General features: G+C 47.6%; 1 protein-coding gene across 5 annotated transcripts in view; it reads left to right on the forward strand.

Moving 5' to 3' along the window:
* Positions 1 to 26,726, forward strand: part of utrn (utrophin) — a 770,758-nt gene that overhangs the window by 195,627 nt on the left and 548,405 nt on the right. For all 5 annotated transcript variants that reach the window (XM_072507465.1, XM_072507476.1, XM_072507484.1 and 2 more), the window contains exons 12-15: positions 17,352 to 17,502; positions 19,353 to 19,472; positions 21,461 to 21,562; positions 21,724 to 21,831. In XM_072507465.1, coding sequence (XP_072363566.1) covers positions 17,352 to 17,502; positions 19,353 to 19,472; positions 21,461 to 21,562; positions 21,724 to 21,831 — 481 coding nt within the window. The remainder of the gene's footprint in view (positions 1 to 17,351; positions 17,503 to 19,352; positions 19,473 to 21,460; positions 21,563 to 21,723; positions 21,832 to 26,726) is intronic.

Below are 26,726 nucleotides of genomic sequence, written 5' to 3' on the forward strand. Positions count from 1 at the left end.
TGTGCTGTACATTTCTTTGTTCTTTGTTCTAATGATACGGTCACACCGATGGATGATGGTTGCTAGCGGCGAAGGCGATCCGTCTGATAGTTTTGGCTCTGCGGTGCAGGATGTTTCAAGAGTTGTGAAGCATCTTTATGGAGGCGATGGCAGCACACAAGGATGTTCTTGTAGCAGAGAGAGCACCGTCTTTGGTGGAAGGCTGCCTCCGCACTGTTGAGTTCCTGTTCTACGGTCTGTCGTCTATCCTGAGGAATTTGGGTGAGGATGAGGTGGCACTGGTTAGAGGCTGGTATGTAAAGTAAAAGCCCATGGAATTGGAGGAAGTGCGTGAGCGTGGATTGAAAACCAGCATAGAAAATAGGGAGTTGGAATAAATGGGTCCTTTTCAGAGTGGAAAGATCTAATTAGTGGAGTACCACAGGGATCAGTTCTTGGACTGCAATTGTCCACTATTTACTTTAATGGTTTGGAGGAAGGAATAGTAGGTAAGATTTCACAGAATCAGAGTCATAGATAGTGGTCATGTGACAAGGCACCCTGACATGTGCCTCACTCCACAATGTCTATCCTATCTCTCCAACTTCCAAATCCTCCCGTTTCTCCTTGATCCTGACCACTTTTACCGCCTCAGCCACCCGTGCATGTTCCGGATCCTACTCTCCCATTCCACATACTGAAGCAGCAACCGTTCCAATAGGGCATATTTTGGCAGCTTGGGAAACCCTCTCCATGCCATCTGCGCAAAGTCCCTCACTTGCATGTGTTTGAATTTGCTTCACCCTCTCCCGCAGCTCTTCCAGACTTGCAAACCTCTCCTCAGATATGGATCCCTCGCCCTTGTAGCCACCTAAAATGGCTGATTCCCTATTAATTTGGCCAAAACCCGATTTAAAATGGTTCACCGAAGAGGCTGATGGGAAAATCAGCCTACAGGACACAAACGGACAGCTGCAGACAGAATAGCATATTCGGCTCTGGGGAAGTCGGCCCAGAGCGATACTCAAGACCATTAGCAGCACATCAACCCAGACATCTACAGTTTAATCGTCTATCCCGGGAACAATTGCAACATATTAGCAATTGAATGCTGGGCCAGACCTGTCGGCGCCTGCAGTGGCCAAAACAAAGACAGGTGAACGACCACCCCCCGATCAAGGAATCGCCCCGTTATTGGACGTATTGAACCCAGTGATTGGGAACAAGTCCAATCACTTGGGACTCAGGGTCAAGGGCCGCCCCGAGAGGTGGGAAGCCCCATGGCCCTATAAAGTACGGGGCCAAGTTCAGATCTCGCTCTCTCTCTCTCATCTTCGCCTGCTCGCGACCTTCGCAAGAACATCGACCAGAAAGCGTAAGTTTGACTCCAGCGATCGCTACCCGATAGAGACTCCTAGCCATCGACCTGTATCAGCCTTTTGAATCCCGCGGGCCAGATCCGATTGGATAAGCCTTTTGTTTCCCTGACCTGGTGGGCCCTTCCTAAAGCTAAGTATTGGCCAGTTGTGATAGTTTTCTATATAGAGAATAGCATTATTGTGTAAGCATTACTTGTTGTATATAATAAATGACCGTTGATTTCAATCTTACTAAGCGGTGTGCTGACTTATTAATCATAACTCGAGCTTGAACCACGTGGCGGTATCAGAAAGATACCTGGCGATTCATGAGCAAAGGTGACGTAATTAGAACTAAATAAACTAAGGCTAATAAGAGCAACATAATTGGCGACTCCGCCGGGACCCGACATAGAAGTGGAAAACCACTCCGGGAGAACCCCAACAATTTGAATTAGAATCCAATCGGAAACAAAAACAAAAAAACCCCACAAGTGTTCAAGCGGTTCTGGTTAATAATTCATAATTCGGAAGTGTGTGTATGCATGCGTAACTAACAGGGTTATAAGGTAAAACTGATAGATTTTGTTGCGTCAAAACTGTCGGAAGTCTGTATTTTTGGAAATTAGCGCAAGCCGTACCCGCATCTACGACACCACCTTAGTCCCCTGTTCCAAATTTGAACGTAACGAGCAGATAAGAGAGATAGCCATGCAGGCAATGCAACGCCTCATGAACCCCGAAGAATTTGCGGTCGCACCGATCAGCAGCGTTAGAGTGGAACAGTGTCCCATTTGGGAAGTGGAAATTCGCAAATTTCTGCAGGGTAAAGGATGGCCCGTGTGGAGCGGTTTCTGTAATAACGACGACTCAGGTCCCGGAAGTATAGGGCATACTTGGTGGGAGAACATGAGTGAAATCCATAAGAAAAGCTTAGCGAAAGCGCGCAAGCCGATGGCAATCGTGTCCTGCATGGCACAATTGCGAGGCACAGAGGAGGTCGTCAGGACGCTCCGAAAGGAAATAGAGGGCATACATCGTATGAGTAAAATCGATGTATGCTAAATGGAAAAGGAAAACCTGGAATTGAAAAGGCAGTTAGAAGCCAAGGCCAAAGAGGTGGCTGATGCCAAACGGGGTCACCAGTCTTGTCTGGCGCATTTAAGCAGTTTTCAATCCCAGTATGAGAAGGCTTATCAGGACACGCAGCGTGCCATCCTGGTTAAGAAAGAGACGGAGAAGCAGGTGGAGACACTACAGAAGCAATGTAGTGATCTCAAGGCAGCCTTGAGAGTGCTCCACGCTGCAGCCACGGAACAAAGGCAGAGTACCTTAGACCATGCAAAGTGCCAAAAGCAAATTGCAGACCTGCAAGCAATGCTTTCTGTCCAAAAGGGATTCCAAGACACCTTTGGGGAAAGTTTAGACCAGGAAGACGACCCTGATTGGGAAGAACTGCAAGAGACAGCGCAGAGATATGTTCAGGGAGCATGTGCGCAGGGAAAACCCCAAAGGAGGAGAGCACCCCCACCCCCCACACAGCAGGTAATACAGGCTCCCATGAACCCTGTAACAACCCACCGCACCGCCACAGCAGACGAGGCGGAAGTCTTATATTTCACCCCCCTCACAGTGACCCAATTATGGGACGCGTGTGCTAAAATCGCACCGTTCCTCCCCGCTTCAGACCCACACCATTTCTTTGCCACCGTCAAACACCAGGCGACCATGTACGGCCTGGATGAGAAAGAGCAGATAAAGCTCACGCTCCTCAGCTTAGACCCATCGGTCGCAGCAGCCCTTCCCGACCCACAGAATGTAGGAGGAGGCACCCTTGCAGAAATGCATACCGCGATCCTGGATGCGATCGGGTACAATCGGGGCGACCCCGTAGACGGTCTAAATAAGTGCAGACAGAAAAAGTCTGAACACCCCACAGCGTTCGCAGGACGCTTGTGGATTCACTTTGAAGCCGTTTTCGGAAATGTAGACCGTGCCCATTTGTCCGCAGATAATATGGTCAAATGGACCCGCACCCTTATCTCCCATGCCACGGAAGCAGGACAGAATGCCTGTAGTAATTATGACCCATCGGAGGAGGTTAATAATGAGAAGTGGGTGGTCAAAAGATTGTCCCGTGTTTGGGAACAAGCGGCTCACAGTAAACCCGCAGCTAGAACCCCTGAGGAAAAGCAAGCCGCCGCAGACGTGCAGGCAGTAAGAACCACTCTCCACAACCCCGCCTGGGTAAACGAGGGAAAGAGCAGGCCCCCAGCAAAACCGCAAGAATGCTACAATTGTGGACAGTTGGGACATTTTGCCAAAGAATGCAAGGCCCCTAAAAAACCACAGAGAGACCAACAGACAGGCACTCTCAATAAGAAAAAGGCCGAGCCCATACATAACGTTAACGCCCAGTCCGACCAGACAGACTTGACCGGAACGGACTGACGGTGTACAGGCTCCCCCAGCTGGGTCTGCGATACCCTTTGGGATAGGTCAGGACGACCCGTAGTCGCAGCAAAGGTTAGGGGACAGCCGATCGAGCTTCTCTGGGACACAGGAGGGTCCCGCACAACCTTAAATTCCTCCACCCTTGGTAAAAACACGTGGCCCACCACAGCCACTATCACCCTCAGTGGCTTCACAGGCCACTCACAACAGGGACATATCACGACCCCTGTGCCCATCCAGATCGGCACCATTAATACAAAACACCCCGTAGTGTTAGTCGACCTGCCCCCAACAGAAGAGCACATTTTGGGGATAGACTTTATGAACTCTCATCACCTCTCTTTCGATCCAGTCAACCAGTGTGTCTGGAAGATGGCGAAATCTGCTAGAGCCCCCTCAATGCTCAATATAGGGGACTATATGAACAAAATTAGCGCAGTAGGCGAGTTTTGGTTCAACCCCAGCACCCTCAGCACGGACCGACAGGTTAGGGCAGTCCTGCAAAAGAACAGGGCAGCATTCGCCACCCACAAACACGACTGTGGGCGGATGACCGGTTCCGTACAAATAACCGGACCGGACCCAAGACCCCCAAAAACAGTATGGATTTCCCCTGGAAGCAGAGGGAGAAATCTTAAAGGTCATAGAAAGCTTATTAGAGCAGGGCGTCCTAAGATCGGTAGCCTCAACTAATAATGCCCCGATTTGGCCAGTAAGGAAACCCGACGGATCATGGCGTTTGACCATTGATTATCGGGAACTCAATAAAGTCACCCCCGCAGCAGCCCCCACCGTTGCAACAAGTCCCGAGACCATGCTCAAACAGGGACTCCATGCCTGATATTTCACGGTTTTGGACGTCAGTAATGGGTTCTGGTCCATTCCATTGGCAAAGGCGTGCCAATATAAATTTGCCTTCACTTTCAGAGCGCAGCAGTACACGTGGACATGCCTGCCACAAGGCTTCCACAACTCCCCCTCCATTTTCCACCGACAGCTGGCAAATGGACTAGCAAAATTTTCTCACCCCGAATGTCTGATACAGTATGTAGACGACCTACTACTGCAGACAGACACAAAGGAAGAGCACATTGAGCTTCTGTCTGAACTCCTGGAGTTACTACACTCCATTGGCTGTAAAGTAAACACCAAAAAGGCCCAGATATTGGAAGAAAAGGTGATATATTTGGGTACAATTATCACACACGGCAAACGCGAGATCGAGCACAAAAGAATTGACTCGGTCGCTAGGTTGCCCCTTCCCCAACACGTTTCAGCCCTCCGGTCATTTTTAGGACTGGTTGGCTACTGCCGAAACCACATTGAAGGTTTCGCCAGCAAGCCAGCGCCCTGAAGACCTCAGACCTCCTGAAAAAAGGAACTCCCTGGGAATGGCTTCTGCAGCATACGGATGCTGTGGAATCATTAAAACAGGCGCTCATAGCCACCCCCGCACTACAGGTTCCCGACCCGCTTTCCCCATACGCCATAGAGGTAGCGATCACAGACCGCACCCTTTCAGCCGTGCTCCTGCAGGAACGGCACGACCAGCTAAGACCCGTGGCTTATGCCTCTCGGATTTTAGATGCTGTGGAGCAGGGATTCTCAGCCTGTGAGAGGCATCTGCTCGCAGTTTTCTGGGCAGTCCAGTACTTCTCATACATTACCGGACTGAACCCCATCACCATTTTGACCGAGCACACCCCCACCCAACTTTTACTAGACGGACGACTTAAAGACGGTACCATCAGCCAAATCCGCGCTGCTATGTGGACCCTCTTACAAGGACGGGACATCACAGTAAAATGGACAAAGACTCACACATACTTAGCGGACAACCTACAGTACCCTGGAACCCCCCATGAGTGTGAAATCATCTCGCCCCACCATAATACAGGCCCCTTTATAGCCAAAACATCCCCCAGAAAACTAGCCACTCCATCTCAGAACCCCCCTCACCCGGACACGTGTGACCCCATTAGGATTTATGTGGATGGATCTTCCACGATCCTGGATGGGCAGCGCATAACAGGTTGTGGGATTTATGTGGAGGACGCGCAGGGACGCGCCCTCAAGGAAATCGCATTAAAATTACCCGGACACTTAGGCGCGCAGGCAGCAGAGCTTGCGGCCATCGCTTACATTGTGGAGCACCCAGATTCCTTCCCCAGCCCAGCAGACATATATTCAGACAGTCTATACGTATGCAACAGCCTCACTGAATTTCTGCCCCTCTGGGAAACGAGAGGATTTGTTTCCGCGGCTGGCAAACCCCTCCACTCAGCCCCATTACTCCGCCATATTCTGAAAAAAGCCAAGAACAGGACTTTTGGCATTATAAAAGTCCGCAGCCACCATCGTTCCTCCCCCCCTGGAAATTTAAAAGCCGACGCGCTGGCTAAGGCAGGATCCAGGCATGGGTATTTTTGGAAGCCCCCCGAGTGCGCCCCAGTGAGTGCGCCAGTGAGTGCAGTTCAGGTCGCGCAGACTAGGATCGAGTCCTAGTCTGCGCGACTAGTAGAGGCCCAGAAGCAGGATAGCGCTCTCACTGAAATCGTGAAAGGGAGGTTTCCAGCCTCATACGAGAGGTACAGAAATACAATAACCACACATGACGGTGTGGTGCTAAAGGACACCCTTTACGTAGTTCCTGAGCAGGATAGGAATCAAATGATCTGTTTATTCCATGATGGTCATGGACACCAGGGAATCGAACCCACCGCAACCCACCTCAAACAGCTTTGTTGGTGGCCTAATCTCAAAGAGGATGTATCCCATCACATCGAGAACTGCCTCATCTGCGCTCAGAACACCCCAGATAGATATGCCAAAAAGGCACAACTCAGCCACACCCGACCCATTAACGGCCCCTGGACTAACCTCCAGATCGATTTCATAGGTCCATTGCCCCCTTGCAGGAATGGCTATAAATATGTTCTGGTGGTCATAGACACTTTTACAAAGTGGGTGGAAGCATTTCCAGTCCGCACCAACACCGCGAAAACCACAGCCAAAATCCTAACCTACCACATCTTTACAAGATGGGGACTCCCCCATAGTATTGAATCGGACCAAGGTTCTCACTTTACGGGACGGGTCATGCAGAACATCCTCACGATATTTGGCATAACCCAAAAATTTCACATTGCGTACCACCCTCAGTCGTGTGGTATAGTGGAGCGCATGAATCGGACCCTAAAAACCACCCTTAGGAAAATGGTCCAGCAGAATAACACCACTTGGGATTCGGTCCTCCCCTTTGCGCTGATGTTTTTGCGTAACACTGTTTCCACCTCCACAGGTTTTACCCCACACACCCTCATGACCGGATGCCCCATGAAAGGGACAGAGTACTTGTTGGGTTTAGACCTGACCAGCCCTGAAGTTACGGCCCTCACCCATGAGAAAGCCGTTGACCAATTACTTGCGAATATAAAAACTGCTCAGTTAGCAGCCGCTGTTAAACTGGGCACTAAAAGAAAACAGAGCAAGGCCTGTTTTGATAAGGCAGTACATGCAACGGAGTATAATATAGGACAAGTGATATTGTCTGCGTATAACCCCAGCACATTTCTGTCTCCGAAATACTCGGGTCCGTACTCCATTACGGATAAAGTAAGCCCATCGGTATACAAAATCAAATACCAAAATGATAAGACTGCGTGGTTTCACATAAACCAGCTAAAGGTTTACGGAGTGCAGTCAAACCACGCCCACCACGGCATGCTTGACGCAGCAGACCAAACCCCGCCCGCAGCCAACGTAACCACACCAACCCCTTCCACGTCCAGTCCAGACACGGACTCGCCCCCGACTCCACCCACAAACTTTACACTCCGCCCCGGAACGCCCACAGACTGCAGCAGCAGAGACAGCGACTGTGACTCTGACGACAGCCACAGCACGCCTCCCTACTATCCTGGTCCCACACCCAGCAACTCCGACTTCGACTCCAGTGACCCCTTCCTCAACAATAAACCACACCACCGACCACCGAACCACACAGACGACCTCAACTTTGTTCCCACCCAACTCGACCCAACTCATTGGCACCGCGACAACTCCTGCAGACTCGTCCGCAACGACGAGAGCGACCCCAACTCTCACCACGCAGCCCTTTCCGCCCTAATTCACTCCAGAGTTTGGCACCCGGGAGAAGGTGACAACCTCAGGTCTGACTCCCAAGCCGCCAACCCCTTTGCGACCCTGTTCGCAACAGAGAACTGAGGTGTCCACATGATGATTTAAAGGAGACACTTGGTGAAAAGTGTTGTCCTTCCTGATGGAACCTGCAGGATATTTTCCGTTGTTTGTATGTTTGTTTAATGTTGTTCGTCCAACAGGAGAATGTTCTCACCGCCACACGCCCATTCAGCTGAAACCTCTGAGGACTTGCCTCAGACACCCACCGACACCAGACGCTTGTTCAGAGGAACTAGCTTTTCAGCTGATACTTGTTCGGGTATCAGACGCCCGATCGTAACTGCTCTTCTGATTTGACGGGAGATTCAGAACAGTAACCCCACCATGATGACTACACTTTTGTCCGTTCTTGTCGGTTGCTCGGGCAGTGGAGAAATGGCGTGAGACCCGCCCTGCCTGGGGACCCCTCGGTTGGTCAAAAACGCTCGGGTAGGGGACATACGGTATTGATAGCCGTCCTACCCGGGGACTCCATCCAAACCTTACCCGTCGCGGCCCATACGCACCTCATTCGACCTTTTCCTTTCAAAAACAGTTTTATTTATTTAGGCAACCTTTGGGTTGCCGCCAAATGCTATTTACATCCTAGAACATTTGGATGCTAAACTTAGCACTGGTCCACCATTGGGAAGTGTGCCGTGTCCTAACATTTGTTTTGAAAAAAAAAAATGGGGGAGAAGTCACATATTGTGACCAATTATAAGGGTTTAATTGGCCCCAAGGACAGACACACTAACACACCGGATATTAAACCAAGGTAGTTACAGATACTATGCTTGTCTTACAGAACTCCAGAAGCTCCAAGACCGGAGAAAAACAGCGAACACAGAGAAAGAACAGAAAGAGGACAACCATGAGGACTTTGGTCATCGTGCTCAACATCATTTTGGACATTTGGTTGCGCGGGAACGCGGACCCCATTACTCCAAACCTCCCTGCCGTTAATGTTTCACTGCCCCACAGTACCGAGGGCCCAGTCACCAGCCACGCTGCATTATCCTGGTGTGCCAAGTTCATAACTTGGTACTCCCTGTCGTACGTTATCGAGGCACTGTTAGCATTGGCCATACTCTGCTGAGCAGTACAGACCATGCGCCTCCGTAAGTGGAAAAGGAGAGCGTACCGCGCTCGAACCCCGGTATATCGAATCCGATCCCCTATATTCGGTTATGACCAGACCCCAGACCCCCGAGACCTATGAAACCAGAATAATAAAGAGCATTCACTTGCGTTACTACTGTAAATAAAGAGATGTACAAACCTTGTCATGAACAAAAAAAAATGTATGATCCTGAGCTTGACTGCCAAGTCAGGAAACAGTATATTAAATGTTGTGATTATTGTTGTATGTTTTAGGAAGATAGTATAATGCAATGTTTATGGAGTATAGCGTATTAAGGTAAAAAAATTAGAGGTTCCTAGTTTAATTGTTAATCCATGCCCCTGCCTGACATAGCGCCCCCAAGAATTGTTTAGGTAAATTTTTGTGCATAGCTAGGGTCAGAGTAGTGGCCATGTAGGAGGTATCCCCCCCCCGGACAGGGAACGAAAAGGACAAAAGTTATGTGATCCTTCACGCTTCGCGTTAGGATCACAAGGAGGGACTGTAGCCACCTAAAACCCGATTTAAAATGGTTCACCAAAAAGGCTGATGGGAAAAGCAGCCTACAGGACACAAACGGACAGCTGCAGCCAGAATAGCATATTCGGCTCTGGGGAAGTCGGCCCAGAGCGATACTCAAGACCATTAGCAGCACATCAACCCAGACATCTACAGTTTAATCGTCTATCCCCGGGAACAATTGCAACATATTAGCAATTGAATGCCGGGCCAGACCTGTCGGCGCCTGCAGTGGCCGGAACAAAGACAGGTGAACGACCACCCCCCGATCAAGGAATCGCCCCGTTATTGGACGTATCGAACCCAGTGATTGGGAACAAGTCCAATCACTTGGGACTCAGGGTCAAGGGCCGCCCCGAGAGGCGGGAAGCCCCTGGGCCCTATAAAGTACGGGGCCAAGTTCAGATCTCTCTCTCTCTCATCTTCGCCTGCTCGCGACCTTCGCAAGAGCATCGATCAAAAAGCGTAAGTTTGACTCCAGCGATCGCTACCCGATAGAGACTCCTAGCCATCGACCTGTATCAGCCTTTTGAATCCCGCGGGCCAGATCCGATTGGATAAGCCTTTTGTTTCCCTGACCTGGTGGGCCCTTCCTAAAGCTAATTATTGGCCAGTAGTGATAGGTTTTAATATAGAGAATAGCATTATTGTGTAAGCATTACTTGTTGTATACAATAAATGATTTCAATCTTACTAAGCGGTGTGCTGACTTATTAATCATAACTCGAGCTTGAACCACGTGGCGGTATCAGAAAGATACCTGGCGACTCATGAGCAAAGGTGACGTAATTAGAACTAATTAAACTAAGGCTAATAAGAGCGACACCATCACCAGTCCAACATCTCTCCTCCTCCTATACATCTCACCCGTTTCCCCGGGTTTGAATCCATGGTTCTCATACAGCGGTGTTAACACTGATATCCCCTCCATCCTAAAGTGTCTCCTCAGCTAGTTCCACACCAAAATCGTGGTCTGTATGATCGGGCTCTCAATATACCTCCTCAGTGCCAGCAGTAGCTCTGCTGTTACCATGGTCATCAGGCTGGACCCCCCTAGAAGACTCCTCCTCCATCCTAACCCATTCTAACCCTTCTCCTTCCCACCACGCCTCACTTTCTCCACATTTGCCTCCCAATAATAGTACAGCAGATTCGGTAATGGCAAGACCCTCTTTAACTTGGGTACCTTCCCCGTCCAAATAAACTGAGATCGCAGCTTCAGCTTCCGAAAAAAGGCCTTTGGAATTAAGATCGGGAGGGTCTGGAATACGAATAGGAATCTGGGCAGGACATTCATTTTCACCACTTGGACCTTTCCCACCAGTGTCAGGTGCAATGTATCCCATCTTCTAAATTCCTCTTGCCCTCCTCCAGCAACTTCGTTCAGTTCCATTTGTGCATCGTCTCCCGATCCCCATCACTTGGACCCCCAGATACCTAAACCTATCCCTGGCTACCCTAAATGGCAACACCCCTATATTGGCCCCCCGACCCACCTCGTTCACTGGACACTCCTCGCTTTTTCCCACATTGAACTTCTAGCGCGAGAAGGCCCCAAACCAATAAGCCATAATTCTCTCCATACTCTCCTATGGGTCTGAGACAAACAGCAACAGGTAGTTTGCTTACAGCGACACCCGGTGTTCCCTACTCCCTTTCACAATCACCTGCCACTCCGCTGACTCCCTAAGATCCATCGCCAAGAGCTCTATCGCCATTACGAACAGCAGCAGCGATAGCGGACGCCCCTGCCTCGTTCCTCTATGCATCCCAAAGCTACCCAAACTAATTTTTTTGTCTGTACACTCTCCACCGGTGCCACATCCATCAGACACAAACTTTGGCCCAAAGCTTCCCAAAACCTCAAACAGGTACCGCCACTTCACTCGGTCGAAAGCTTTCTCCACGTCCGTAGATACCACTACCTACAGTACTCGTCCCCTTGACGGGGTCATGTTCACATTCAGTAACCGCCTAATATTGCTAAACGGTTGGCTACCCTTCACGAAGCCTGCTTGGTCCTCTGCAACCACCCCGAAACATATCCTTCCATCCTCTCCGCTGGTAACTTAGCCAGCACTTTCACATTTGGATTCAACAGCGATATGGGCCTACATGACTCACTCTAGTGGGTCCTTCCCGTTCTTCGGAATTAACGTGATCATCGCCTTTGCCAGTGTCTCCAGCAGCTTTCCCTTCGCCAAAGCCTCACTAAACACCTCCCAGTAAATCCCATGTGGAGTGAATCGCATTGGCTGAAGACTGACACCTGTGATGCTGGGGACCTTCGGAGGGGACCAAGATGGATCATCCACTCTGCACTTCTGGCTGAAGATTGTTGCCAACGTTTCAGTTTTGTCTTTTGCACAGATGTGCTGGGCTTCCATCATGGAGGATGGGGATATTTGTGAAGGCTCCTCCTCCAGTGAGTTGTTTAATTGTCCACCACAATTCATGGCTGAATGTGGCAGAACAACAGAGCTTAGATCTGATGTGTTTGTTGTGGAATCGCTTAGCTCTGCCTATTATTTGCTGCCTATGCTGTAGTCCTGTGTTGTAGCTTCACCAGGTTGACATGTCATTTTTAGGTATGCCTGGTGTTGCTTGTGGCATGCACTCCTGCACTCTTCATTGAACTAAGGTTGATCCCTTGGTTTGGCGGTAATGGCAGAGAGGGGGATATGCTGGGCCAAGCAGATTGTGGTTGAGCACAATTCTGCTTTTGATGGCCCAGCTCCTCATGGGGGCCTAGTCTTGAGTTGCTAGATCTGTTCGAAGTCTATCCTAATTAGCATGGTAGTAGTGTCACAGAACATGATGGAGGGTATCCTCAATGTGAAGACGGAACTTTGTCTCCACAAGGACTGTGCGGTGGTCTACAGACACTTCTGCAGCAGGCACGTTGGTGAGGATGAGGTCTAGTATGTTTTTCCCTCTTGTTGGTTCACTCATCACCTGCTGCAGTCCCAGTCTAGCAGCTATGTCCTTTAGGACCCGGCCAGATCAATCTGTGGTGGTGTTACCGAGCCACTCTTGATGATGGACATTGAAGTCCCCCTTGTCACCCTCAGTGCTTCCTCCAAGTGGTGTTCAACATGGAGGAGTACTGATTCATCAGCTCAAAATGGATGATACATGGTAATCAGCAGGAGGTTTCTTGCCCATGTTTAATCTGATGCCATGAGACTTCATGCAATACAGAATCGATGTTGAGGTCTCCCAGGGCACCTCCCACCTGACTATACCACTGTGCCGCGCCACCTCTGCTGGATCTGTCTTTTCGGTGATACAAGACATACCCAGGAATGATGATGGTGGTGTCTGGGACACTGCTTGTAAGGTATGATGCTGTGAGTATGACTATGTTAGCCTGTTGCTTGGCTAGTCTGTGAAACAGCACCCAGATGTTAGTAAGGAAGACTTTGTAGGGTCGACGAGGCTGGGTTTGCCATTGCCGTTTCCGGTGTCTGGTTCGATGCTGGGTGGTATGTTCGGTTTTGTTCCTTTTCATATTTTTGTAGCGGATGAATAAATGAGTGGTTTGCAAGGCCATTTCAGAGGGCATTTATGAGTCACCCACATTGCTGTGGGTCAGGAGTCACATGTAGGCCAGACCAGGTAAGGATGGCAGATTTATTTCCCTAAAGGTCATTAGTTAACCAGATGGGTTTTTGTGACAATCGACAATGACTTTATGGTCATGATTCGACTATTAATTCCAGATATTTTTTATTGAGTTTAAATTCCACCACCTGCCGTGGTAGGATTTGAACCCGGGTCCCCAGCTCATTACCCTGGGTCTCTGGATTACTAGCCACTGTGTCTCCAGACAGCAGTAAGGTTAGTTTTGTCATCACTACATTCGAGGAAGATCCCCCTAGTTGCGCCTCTTTCTTCTTTTGGCCCAGGTGGAGACTGTGTATTATCCTGTTGAGGACTGGGGTTTGTTGGACTCCATTTTAGTGGGACTTGGCCGTTTCTTCTGACATGGTCTCCTTTTTGACTGTTCTATCTGTTGTCAGAGCTCTTGAGGGCAGTCAGTCTGAATATCCTTGATTTGATGGTAGGTGCTGTGTCTGGTGGGGTAATCCCTCGCAAGTGTTTTGTTCCCTCTTCTGTTGGGGCGTGTGGTGTTGCTCTGTGTATTGGATGGTTGGTCCTGTTCGGGGCCAACTGGTTTAGATTCGGAGGGGTGCAGGGACCGGAGTGTTACAGAAGCCCTTGGAGCCAGTTATTATTATTTTTCTTTGTGACGGTGTTGGGCAAAGTCAGTCTCAACATCGTTGTTAGTATACTGTTGCTCCTTGGGCAATGGTACCTCCCTTGGGGCTGTCATAGAACCATAGAATCCCTGCAGCGCAGAAGGAGGCCATTCAGCCCATCGAGTTTTCACCGAACCTCTGAAAGAGGGTCCACTAGGCACACTGCCCCACCCTATCCCCGTAACTCCATAACCCCACCGTACCTCATCTCTGAACCAAAAGGGGCAATTTAGCATGGCCAATCCACCTAACCCGATGGGCAGCACAGTGGTTAGCACAGTTGCTTCACAGCTCCAGGGTCGCAGGTTCAATTCCCGGCTTGGGTCACTGCCTGTGCGGAGTCTACACTTTCTCCCTGTGTCTACGTGGGTTTCCTCCGGGTGCTGCGGTTTCCTCCCACAGTCCAAAGATGTGTAGGTTAGGTGGATTGGCCATGCTAAATTGCCCATGGTGTCCAAAAAAGGTTAGGTGGGGTTGCTAGGTTACGGGGATAGGGTGGAGGTGTGGGCTTAGATAGGGTGCTCTTGCCAAGGGCTGGTGCAGACTCGATTGGCTGAATGGCCTTCTGCACTGTAAATTCTATGATTCTATGATCTTTGGACGGGGGAGGAAACCGGAGCACTCTGAGGAAACCAACGCAGACACGTGGGGAAAGCACTAACTCCACACAGTTGCCCATGGCTGCAATTGAACACGTGTCCCTGGCTTGAAAACAGACCAAGGCAGGTCAGCAGCACGGTTCAATTCCCGTACTAGCCTCCCCGAACAGGCGCTTTTCACAGTAACTTCATTTGAAGCCTACTTGTGACAATAAGCAATTTCTTCTTCTTCTTCCATTGTGCCGTCATGGGGCATCCATATTCGGAGAGGGGAGAGGTCAGATTTGGGGTGAGGTCTGAAGATTGTGTCCAGTAATTATTCTTATTCTTTTTGTCTTGGGAGTTGGAAGGGGTCCACTTGGCGGTTGCTTGGCGGTTCTCGTCTAGTAATATCTTAGGATGCGATTTGTGGGTCCGAGGGTTCTGTTGGTTTTTGTTTTTTTCTTCACTCGTCTTCTGCCTTTGAGAAGTTTTGCAGCCATTGCTTCTACTTCTCTCTTAGTTTTGGTGCCTGTGAGGGTTCCTGTGGTGATGCTGGATGATGAGCCTTGTGTCATGGACACTCGGATACGGTTCTATGCTGGCTTGTGGGTGGCTTAATCCTTTCTCCTTTTGAGTGGTCCTGGTTGGGGGTGGGGCGTGGTCCCGCGGCTCTGGGGGTTAGGGGTGGTCGGCTCTCTCCTAGTTTGGGGGTCGCTCCCGTCCTGGAGTGGTATTCCCTGTTTACGACTAGGACCAGTTTATATTCCTTTGATCCGTGGTCCCACAATATTCTGTTGTCCTCTTGAGGGGGGTACTTGTGCTGGTGGTCCAATGATCTGTTTTGTCTTTGATCTGGGTCTGGGAGATGGGATTACAGAAGTTCAAATTCTTGCCCTTGGTTCTTGTTCTTGCTCTCTTTTTTACTTCTTCTATTGGAGACCCTAGACTGAGTCCAGTTCTCTTTTGGGTAGGATGGCTGCCTGTTCCGGTCTGGATCTGGAGAAGAGTTTAAATTGCGCTGTAAGAGTTAGTCGATTCCCCCTTCGTACTGGGGTTCTCGGGGTATTGTTTTCTTCCTCTGTCACTTTGTTTTGTAGCTATAGGTTTGATGTAGGTCTATAATGTTGTCTGTGTCCTGTTATCTAACCGTGGGAAGAACTTGTTGGGGATTTTGTCCCTGATTATCCGGTCTTATTTGTTTCCAATTATGTAATGGCTGTTGTTTTGTGCTGTACTGCTGTACATTGATACCTTTAGCTATCTTTCTGCTTTTGTTTGTTTGTCTGATGTGAATTGTTTGTAAAAAAATAGAAAATCCGAGGAAATATTTAAAAAAGGAATAGAGAAACATTTAAAAAAGGGAATGGAAACATTAAAAAAACCTTTGCTGTCGGAGGAGGGAAAGCTGCTGCTCTGGAGATCACTAGGTTCTTGTAGTCAGCGGCAAGCATCCTTTTTTCGCCAATTCTCAGCCATGTTATTCAGGAAATAGTCCAATTTGTCCAATTGAAAGTGGATGATCTTCCACCTCACGCATTGATCTGTATCTTTCACAGCTTGTCCTCTTATGGAATATGGCAATTTTTGAACAGGATATATTATGAAACATTAGCATAACATTTTTTTGCTCCTAGCTTCTGTGTATCCTGACAATGTATTTGCTTCCTTTGTTGATTTAATATATTGTTTTGAGATTGAAGTTGATGAGATTTATATTACTCCTAAGTCCCCTTTTAAGCCTTTCCCCACAAATTCTAGGTACGTTTATCGTGAAAATGCTAGGATAATGCTTTTGGGTTATGACTGCAGAGTTATTGCTGCGATAGTGTAGTCATTTTCACGTTTTGTCTCAGTTTTGTTCTCTCCTTCTCCATTCCCTTTTAATATGTATATACGGGGGAGATATCTGTTCCTAGTAGGTGTGAATTTTTCATGAAAAACATGTGTGAAACCAGCTGCCATTATTCTGGTGGAAGGTCATTGCTTTTTAAAAGATATTTGTTTATTGATTCAAGTACTTGTTGATGCTTGACCAGTGCAGCCTGCTGCAGGTTGGCTTGCTTAAAGCACGTTATAGATGTGCAAGATCAAATTTATTCCAAAGTTCAGCTGAAGTGTTTGATCTTCTTCATGGGAAGATACAGCACAGAAGAAGGCCATTCTAAACATCATGCCCGTATTGGCTCTTTGCAAAAGCAATCCAATTAGTCCCTGCTCTTTCCCATTGCCCTTCAAATGTCTTTCTTTGGGGTATTTATCCATTTATATAATGCCTTTCATGACCATTGGACATCTCAAAGCGCTTTGTAGCCAATGAAGTACTTCTGAAATGTAGTTCCTGTTTTATTGTCCCATATGACCCTGCTTCAAACCTTCTTTCAGGCAATGCATTCCAGATCATACTAACTCACTGATTAAAAAGGAAATCTCCTCATTGGACTTCTAATTATTTTGTCAGTTAACCAAAATATGTGTCGTGTGGTTAAGATTCTCATGCCATTAGCAACTCTATCTCAAACTCTTCTATCAAGATGCTTCATAATTTTAAACATCTATGTTGAATGTACCCCTCATCTCTTTTGCTCTACTTCACCAGTCTCCCCACATAACTAGATGTAACTTGGGTACAGCTGCTGCATTGCCAACAAGGTCGTGGTGAGATTTTTTATATTCAAAAACAGAAGATATCAGAGCAAGAGTAGACCATATGGTCAGTCGGGCCTCCTTCAGTGTGACCATGGCTGATCTTAGGCTACAATTCCATTTTCCCTTCTGCACCTCATATCCCTTAATTCCCTGAGAGACTCCTAACCACCACTAACCAACAGCCCCACAAGGGTGTTTAGCCACTTTAAAAATGGCATGTTTTCTGACTAATTCCAAAATGTTTCAGACTTCACGAAGTGCTAATGGACCTGCAGCAGCAGCAGTTGCAGCAGCTGTCAGATTGGCTGACTCGGACAGAAGAGCGTATTCAAAAGCTGGAAGCACAGTCTACAGGAGATGAGTTGGAGTCCCTTAAACAGCAGATTGACGAACATAAAGTAAGTGCAACCGAAAAGAAAGTGCTGGAAACTCTCAGCAGGTCTGGCAGCATCTGTAGGAAGAGAAAAGAGCTAACGTTTCGAGTCCAGGCGACCCTTTGTCAAAACTAAAGACAGAGAAAGTGGGAAATATTTATACTGTGGAGTGAGAATGAAAGATGAGTCATAGCCACAGAAACCCTGGAAAACGGGGTGCTAATAGCCACAGAAAGCAAGGGAAAAGAGAGCTAATGGCAGTCCCCAGAGAGAACAAAAGGTGTGAAAAGTCAAACTGCAGAGAAACTAACATCAGAGGGTAAACTGTGACAGATGTAGATGTGGGGGAGGGGAAGGGGGGAGCAAAAGGGAGAAAGGATAACGAAAGGTGGATAAGATGTGTGGGGGGGGGGGGGCGGTCAATATATATTTTTAAAAGAGACGAGAGAAAGATATGGTAAAAAACAGTTAAAATGAAATGGGATGAAAACAAATGGGTTGAGGTGGGGGAAGTTGTTGAATTTGATGTTGAGACCAGAAGGCTGTAACGTGCCTAACCGGAAGGCGAGATGTTGTTCCTCCAGTTTGTGTTGAGCTTCACTGGAACATTGCAGCAGGTGAAGGACAGACATGTGGGCATGGGAGCAGGGTCGTGTGTCTCTTCCATGCCAGTTTTGGGTTCCTAGATAAAAGCAAATTTCTGTGGATGCTGGAATCTGAAACCAAAGAGATAATGCTGGAAAATCTCAGCAGGTCTGGCAACAGCTGTAGGGAGAATCAAAGCTTTGACAAAAGGGTCATCTGGACTCGAAACGTTAGCTCTTTTCTCTCTCTACGGATGCTGCCAGAGCTTCTGAGATTTTCCAGCATTTTCTCTTTGGTTTGGGCTCCTAGATCTTTTCTTAGCCTTTCACACTTCTCACAGTGGTAGAGTCATTAACGTGGAGCGGAGTCTTGAAATATGACTTGAAGCCCTGGGACTCCAAGGTTAGATGCAGTTGGTTCAGTTTCTCTTTGTGGTTTCTATCAAAGTTATGACATTTTTAGATGTTGACAAATGTATTGTTAAAAATGAAAGTAAAGCACCAAGACTGTTGCCTTATACTGGCTGTGCTGCACCACATCAGCTGGAGACACAACGTTGGTTGTGCCTCTCGCTGCATCTCACTGTATCTGTGACATGACCAAATGCCTGTTGATCCTGCATACCATTTGTAAAGGTGCAATTTATCCTAAAGGTGCAATTTAGCTACGTTTGTTAGATTTTTAAAGAAAACATCAGGTAAATTGAAAATATTAAATCATTACTTGGGCGAAAAATGGTCTTATTTAATAATAATCTTTATTAGTGTCATAAGTAGGCTTACATTAACACTGCAATGAAGTTGCTGTGAAAATCCCCTAGTCGCCACACTCCGGCGCCTGTTCGGGTACATGGAGAATTCAGAATGTCCAATTCACCTAACAAGCACGTCTTTCGGGACTTATGGGAAGAAACTGGAGCACCCGGAGGTAACCCACGCAGACATGGGGGTACGTGCAGTCTCCGTACAGATAGTGACCCAACCTGGGAATCGAACCCGGGTCCCTGGCGCTGTGAAGCAATAGTGCTAAACACTGTGCTACCGTGTGCCACAGGAATCACAGGTTTGCTTGGAGACAATGCCCTCTTTGAATCAGTTATTCAGAGTTTAAGGATCTCTTCAAGGCCTCCACTTGGTATCATGGTACTGAGAATTGCGCTTATGTTTTGTAGTTAATACCTACATGAGATTTGAATGTTATGATGAACTTGGAACAGACCTGTTCTTGTAGAACTGACGTGCTTTTATGTTAATATATTTGAGCTGCTGATATGTTGCATTCTTTCTCAGCTATTGCAAAGTGACTTGGAGACAGAGCAGGTGAAGGTGAACTCTCTGACCCACATGGTAGTGGTAGTGGATGAGAACAGTGGTGAGAGTGCTACAGCTGCACTGGAGGACCAACTGCAGGTAACTGACTTCTTCTAGGTGCTGACTTACCAGCCTAGCAATGTTAGAGATGGAAATACATTGCATGTTGGACATGTTTCAGAAACAAATGAAAACTCTGTGGCTCACAGAATGCCAAGTAGAGTTTGAGAGATTGACGGCCATGTTAGTGGACGAAGTGGTGCTGGCCGCCTTGGACCTTTCCAGACTATTTAAAATGGCCATAGATGCCAGTGACCTGAAGTAGGGGCAGTGCAACTACAAGATGACAATGCAGGAATAGAGAGGCCAGTGGGATATTTTTCAAAAAAACTAGGTCTGTGTCAAAGAAAGTATTCCACCCTTGAAAAGGGCCTTAAAAGAAGTGGCTAGTGAGATGGTTGTTGAGTTAGTTTTAATTTTCCAAAATTCCCTAGATTCGGCAAAGTTTCCATAGGTACCAAATGTACTTCTTTATTCAAAATGGATGGTGACTGAAAGCAGGAAACTGTAGGACAGTTTGCGTAACATCGGTCATGGGGGAAATGTTAGAACTATTATTACAGATCGTATGTCTGGGAACTTAGATAAATTCAAGGCAATCAGGCAGAGTCAGGATTGTTTTGTGAAATTAAAATCATGTTCAACCAATTTGTTGGAATTCTTTGAAGGAGTGGCATGTGCTGTGGATAAAGGGGAATGAGTGGACGAAAGGTACTTAGATTTCCAGAAGCCATTTGAGAAGATGCCACATCAAAGTTTATTGTGGAAAATAGAAGCTCATTCTGTAAGGGTTAACATATTGGCAATGATAGAATATTGGCTAGCTAACAGGAAATGGAGAGTAGACATAAATTGGTCTTTTTCTGTTTGGCAGGATGTAATGAGTGGTGTGCCACGGGATCATGGCTGGGGCCTCAGCTTTTTATAATTTATACCTGCATAAATGACATGGATGAAGGGACCAAAGTTATGGTTGCTAAATTTGCTGATGATGCAAAGGTGGATAGGAAAGTAATAAACTAATAGAATGTTATCATTTATTCCAAGGGGAATTGACTATAAACATAGGAAGGTTATGCTTCAGTTGTGATGTGGAGATGCCGACGTTGGACTGAGGTGGGCACAGTAAGAAGTCTTACAATATCAGGTTAAAGTCCAACTGGTTTGTTTCAAATCACTAGCTTTCGGAGCACAGCTCTTTCCTCAGGTGAATCTCCTGAGGAAATTCCCCTGTTGAAGGAGCTGCGCTTCAAAAGCTAGTGATTAGAAACAAACCTTACTGTGCTTGAGTTGTACAGAGCACTGGTGAGACCACATGTGGAACATCATGGACAGTATTGGTCTCTTCTTTTAAAGAAGGATATAACTATGTCAGAAGCAATTCAGAGAGGTTTACTGGACTTAATACCAGCAATGGACAGGTTGTCTAATGAGGAAATGTAGAACAGGCTAGGCTTGTATCCACTGGAGTTTAGCAGAGTAAGAGGTGACTTGATTGAAACATTTGAGATCCTGAGGGGTCGTGACATGGTGAATGCGGAGAGGATGTTTCCTCTTGTGGGAGAATCTAGAACCTAGCGGGTCACTGTTTAAAAATAAACGGTGCCCATTTAAGACTCGGATGCAGAGAGTTTCTTTCTGAGTGCAGTGAGCCTTGGGAACTCCCTTCCTCAATAGATAGTGGAAGTAGGATATTTGAATATTTTTAAGGCAGAGTTAAATAGATTCTTGATAAGCAAGGGGGTGAAAGGTTATCAGGGGTAGACGGGTGGTTACAGTCACAGCCATGATATTATTGAATGGCAGAGCAAGCTCAAGGGGCCGAGTGGCCAAATCCTGTTCCTAATCCCCTTAGTCCATATGTTCCCAGACTTCTGAGATGCAACCTACACTTATCATAGGCCTGTCAATTGTTTCAGCCAGTTCTTCCTGGACGTGAGTTGTGTCCCTAGTCTGTATAGCTCAGCTACTCACTGGTAAATTTGCTGAACCTGTCCAATGTAAATTTTTCTTTTTACTTCCTGTAGTCACTTGGTGAGCGCTGGGCAGCAGTTTGCCGTTGGACTGAAGAACGATGGCGTCAGCTCCAGGATGTTTTTGTGAAGTGGCAGCGACTGTCAGAAGACCAGGTGGGTGAAGATGCAGACAATTGAATTACATTAAAAAAACAAAAACGTACCTGTTTATTCAGTAATAACACTGACTTGAGGATGTGATAATTTCTTAGTATTTAGAAGGGATGATGGGGAAAATCTTTTTAAAAAGAATTTTGCCTAACTTCCTTTTACAGCTACTGCTTGACGCTTGGCTGACTGCAAAGGAAGATGCTCTTACTGAGGTGCGAACCAGCAGCTTCAAGGATCAGAGTGAGAGTGGAGTGAATATCCGCAGATTGGCAGTAAGTGGGCCTTAAGTTTTCAGGGAAGTTTTTTTTTTACACAGAGGGTAGTGGGTGCCTGGAACTCACTGCCGGAGGAGGTGGTGGAAGCAGGGACGATAGTGACGTTTAAGGGGCATCTTAACAAATACATGAATAGGATGGGAATAGAGGGATACGGACCCCGGAAGTGCAGAAGATTTTAGTTTAGATGAGCAGCATGGTCGGCACAGACTTGGAGGGCCGAAGGGCCTGTTCCTGTACTGTACCTTTCTTTGTTCTTTGTTGGAAGCAGCTAGTTTCAGTTCTCCGATATGGTTGGAGTGATGGAAGCAGTGCTAAAGTTTCCTTTGTGGATTTGTACTAGTGATGGGATAAAAGAATCAGTTCCTGGGTGCTGTGCATATGAGTTCTCCAGGGAACTCAACATGTGTGCAGATTGGGGGAAGACCGAATTGTGTTCAGTGCCTGACAACGCACCCACCCTCCACGCAGCAAACCACTTTCTTGAGATTTTCATGAAAAATGGCCACTTGCTGGTGGTAAAATTACTGGCAACTGTATTTATCTCCAAAGTTGGATTTAAAAAAATATATATATTTTATTAAAGTTTTTCGATCAACCAAAAACAAAAATTTCCCATTTTACAACTTTGTAATAATATATACATTGATCGTTTTTAAAATAAATAATATACTAACTAATGGCAACTGCCAACAACAAAATAAGAAACAACAGAAATAGTAACTAAAATAGTAACTTCGTAAAATCTAATATAAATAACTAATATATAAACACACACACAAAACCCCTGAGGACCCAAATGAGTCGTCCCCCCCCCCCCGGTTGCTGCTGCTACCTTTCCTATTTTCCCTTATCGCTCTGTGAGATAGTCGACGTGAACCCTTGAGCCGAACCTCTTAGTGCGTACTTTATCCGCTCCAATTTTATGAACCCTGCCATGTCGTTTATCCATGCCTCCACGCCCGGGGGTTTAGCTTCTTTCCACATAAGTAGAATCCTTCGCCGGGCTACTAGGGACGCAAAGGCCAAAACATCGGCCTCTCTCGCCTCCTGCACTCCCGGCTCATCTGCAACCCCAAATATAGCCAACCCCCAGCCTGGTTCGACCCGGACCCCCACCACCTTTGAAATCACTTTTGCCACACCCACCCAGAACCCATGCAATACCGGACATGACCAGAACATGTGGATGTGGTTCGTCGGGCTTCCCACGCATCTCCTGCACCTATCCTCCACTCCAAAAAATCTACTCAGCCTTGCCCCAGTCATATGCGCCCTGTGTAGAACCTTGAATTGTATCAGGCTGAGCCTGGCACACGAGGACGAAGAGTTTACCCTACTTAGGGCATCTGCCCACAGCCCCTCCTCAATCTCTTCCCCCAGCTCCTCCTCCCATTTTCCCTTCAGCTCCTCTACCATCGTCTCCCCCTCGTCTCTCATTTCTCATGCCTATATCTGACACCCTGCCATCACCCACCCATGCCCCCGAAATCACTCTGTCCTGGATCTCTTGCGCCGGGAGCTGTGGAAATTCCCTCACCTGTTGCCTCACAAATGCCCTCACTTGCATATAGCGAAATGCATTCCCAGGTGGCAGCCCATATTTTTCTGTCAGTGCTCCCAGACTCGCGAACGTCCCGTCTAAGAACAAGTCCTTCAATTTCGCAATTCCTGCTCGCTGCCAAGATTGAAATCCCCTGTCTATCCTTCCCGGGACGAACCTGTGGTTGTTCCTTATCGAGGGCCACACTGAGGCACCCATCACTCCCTTATGTCGTCTCCACTGCCCCCAAATTTTCAGAGTTGCCACCAACACTGGGTTTGTGGTGTATATTTTCGGGGAGAACGGCAACGGCGCCGTCGCTAGTGCTTTTAGGCTAGTTCCCCTACAGGACGCCATCTCCAGTCTTTTCCACGCCGCTCCTTCCCCTTCCCTCATCCACTTACATATCATTGACACGTTGGCGGCCCAATAATAATCACTTAGACTCGGCAGTGCCAGTCCCACTCTGTCCCTACTGCGCTGCAGGAACCCCCTCTTTACTCTTGGGGTCTTTCCAGCCCACACAAAGCTCATAATACTCTTGTCCACCTTCTTAAAAAAGGCCTTTGTAATCAGTACAGGGAGGCACTGGAACACAAAAAGAAACCTCGGAAGGGCCACCATTTTAACCGCCTGCACCCTGCCCCGCCAATGACAGGGGCGCCATGTCCCACCTCCTAAAGTCCTCTTCCATCTGCTCTATCAGTCGTGCCAAGTTAAGCTTATGCAAGGTTCCCCAGTTCCTGGCCACCTGGATCCCTAAATACCGGAAATCCCTTGTTACCCTCCTCAACGGTAAATCGTCTATTCCCCTGCCCTGTTCCCCGGGGTGCATCACAAACAGTTCACTCTTCCCCGTATTCAATTTATATCCTGAAAATTCTCCAAACTCCCTTGGTGTCTGCATTATCTCAGGCATCCCCTCCACTGGGTCCGCGACATACAACAACAAATCATCCGCGTATAATGACACCCGATGCTCTTCTCCTCCTCTAAGTCCCCCCCCTCCACTTCCTAGAGCCCCTCAGCGCTATGGCCAATGGCTCAATTGCCAACGCAAACAGTAACGGGGACAGGGGACATCCCTGTCTTGTACCCCTATATAGTCGGAAGTGGTCAGATCGTTGCCTATTTGTAATCACACTTGCCACCGGGGCCCTGTACAGGAGCTGCACCCATCTAATGAGCCCCTCTCCAAATCCAAATCTCCTCAGTACTTCCCACAGGTAGTCCCACTCCACTCTATCAAATGCTTTCTCTGCATCCATCGCCACCACTATCTCCGCCTCCCCCCTCCGGTGGGGGCATCATCATCACCCCCAGCAGTCTCCGTATATTAGCATTCAATTGCCTCCCTTTAACAAACCCCGTTTGATCATCATGCACCACCCCAGGGACACAGTCCTCTATCCTCGTCGCCATCACCTTGGCCAAAAGCTTGGCATCTATGTTCAAGAGGGAAATAGGCCTGTATGACCCGCACCGCAGCGGGTCTTTGTCTCTTTTCAGGATCAGCGATATCGTCGCCTCCGACATCGTCGGGGGTAGTGTCCCCCTTTCCCTAGCCTCATTAAAGGTTCTCGTCAGAAGTGGGGCCAGCAGGTCCACGTATTTCCTATAGAACTCCACCGGGAACCCATCCGGTCCCGGGGCCTTCCCTGCCTGCATGTTCCCAATTCCTTTTACCACCACCTCCACCTCAATCTGCGCTCCCAGTCCTGTCATCTCCTGTTCCTCAACCTTCGGGAACTCCAGCTGGTCTATGAAACGCATCATTCCCTCTTTCCCTTCCGGGGGTTGAGCCTTATATAGCGCCTCGTAAAATACCTTAAGCACCCCGTTCACCCTCTCCACTCCCCGTTCCATCTTTTCCTCCTCGTCTCTAACCCCTCCGATCTCTCTTGCCGCCTCCCTCTTCCTAAGTTGTTGGGCCAGCAGCCGGCTCGCCTTCTCTCCATATTCATACTGCACTCCCTGTGCCTTCCTCCATTGTGCCTCCGCCTTACCCGTGGTCAACAAGTCAAAGTCCGTGTGCAATCTCTGTCTTTCCCTGTATAGCCCTTCATCTGGAGCCTCCGCATATTGCCTATCCACCCTCAGAATCTCCCTCAACAATCTCTCCCTTTCTTTACCCTCTTGTTTCCCCTTATGGGCCCTTATGGAGATCAGCTCCCCTCTAACCACCGCCTTCAGCGCCTCCCAGACCACTCCCACCTGGACCTCTCCATCATCATTAATCTCTAGGTACCTTTCAATACATCCCCTCACCCTTACACATACCCCCTCGCCAAAGTTGGATTTTATTGTTGCATGGAGTGCATGGACTTTCCAAATGTCTGATTGAACTGTAGAAGTGACTGCAACATTACAGAGGCACAGTGCATTCCGTTGAATGTATGGTTATATCAACAGAACTAGTATTAAAAGCACATTTGTATCAAATGGCAAAACAGGCTGGAGTACTGAGAAGCAGTGCTGAATAAGAAATCACTGAATACTTTGACATCACTGTCTCTGATTTACATTGTATTATGCTCATTCTCTTAAATTAGACCAGTTAAGGTCATCTTGAAAATGGAGACTTGCACCCGGCCTGTCTGATACCTGTATGACTTTGCATTGCACAAGCCGTGACCTAAATAAATCATGTAAACATCGTGATTGATTTTGATTGGGAATATTAATTTTGAGTCTTGTGATATGCACGCAGGAAGTCGCTTCCTTCCAAACAGAGGAAATTACACTCTGTCATTTAAAGCCATGTCATGGATGCAGCCATTGATATTGGGAGTACTGCCAGTGGTGAGGTAAAAGCACCAAAGGATCTTCTGCCATGGCATGTCTGTTCGTATTTGATATTGTGTTCTATGTGAGTAGGGAAGTTGATTCTGTGGTTTCCCATTGAGATTTGTCTAAAATTGATTATGTTGGTTGCTTTATTCGTGCTTTTCATGACTGGCCATCTGTGTTGCTTTTGAACAGTTTGTTGAACTCGAGGTGCAATTCGTTTGTAGAGATATGAACCAGAATGTGAAGGAAGAGACCTTTTTAGGCAACTGGCCAGTGGTGAAAGTAAGGCCAGCTAACCATAGGGAACTTGGTGGTGCATTAATGCCCTACAGTGTGGGTGGTAAAATGTGTGATAATCTTGACAGTTTCCTGCCTGATGAGCCTGAGCTGTGATATCTGTCATAAGGGTTTCGGTCACCTTTGCTTCGCCATTCCCTCGCTTTAATATCAAGCATGAGGAGACAATAAAATAGAATGAAAACAATGGGGTCGAGGTGGGGTAGAGCTAATCATCTGAAGTTGTTGAATTCAATGTTGAAACTGGAAGGCTGGAGCGTGC

Source organism: Scyliorhinus torazame, chromosome 1 (assembly GCF_047496885.1).
Source record: "Scyliorhinus torazame isolate Kashiwa2021f chromosome 1, sScyTor2.1, whole genome shotgun sequence".
NCBI classification, from domain to species: domain Eukaryota; kingdom Metazoa; phylum Chordata; class Chondrichthyes; order Carcharhiniformes; family Scyliorhinidae; genus Scyliorhinus; species Scyliorhinus torazame.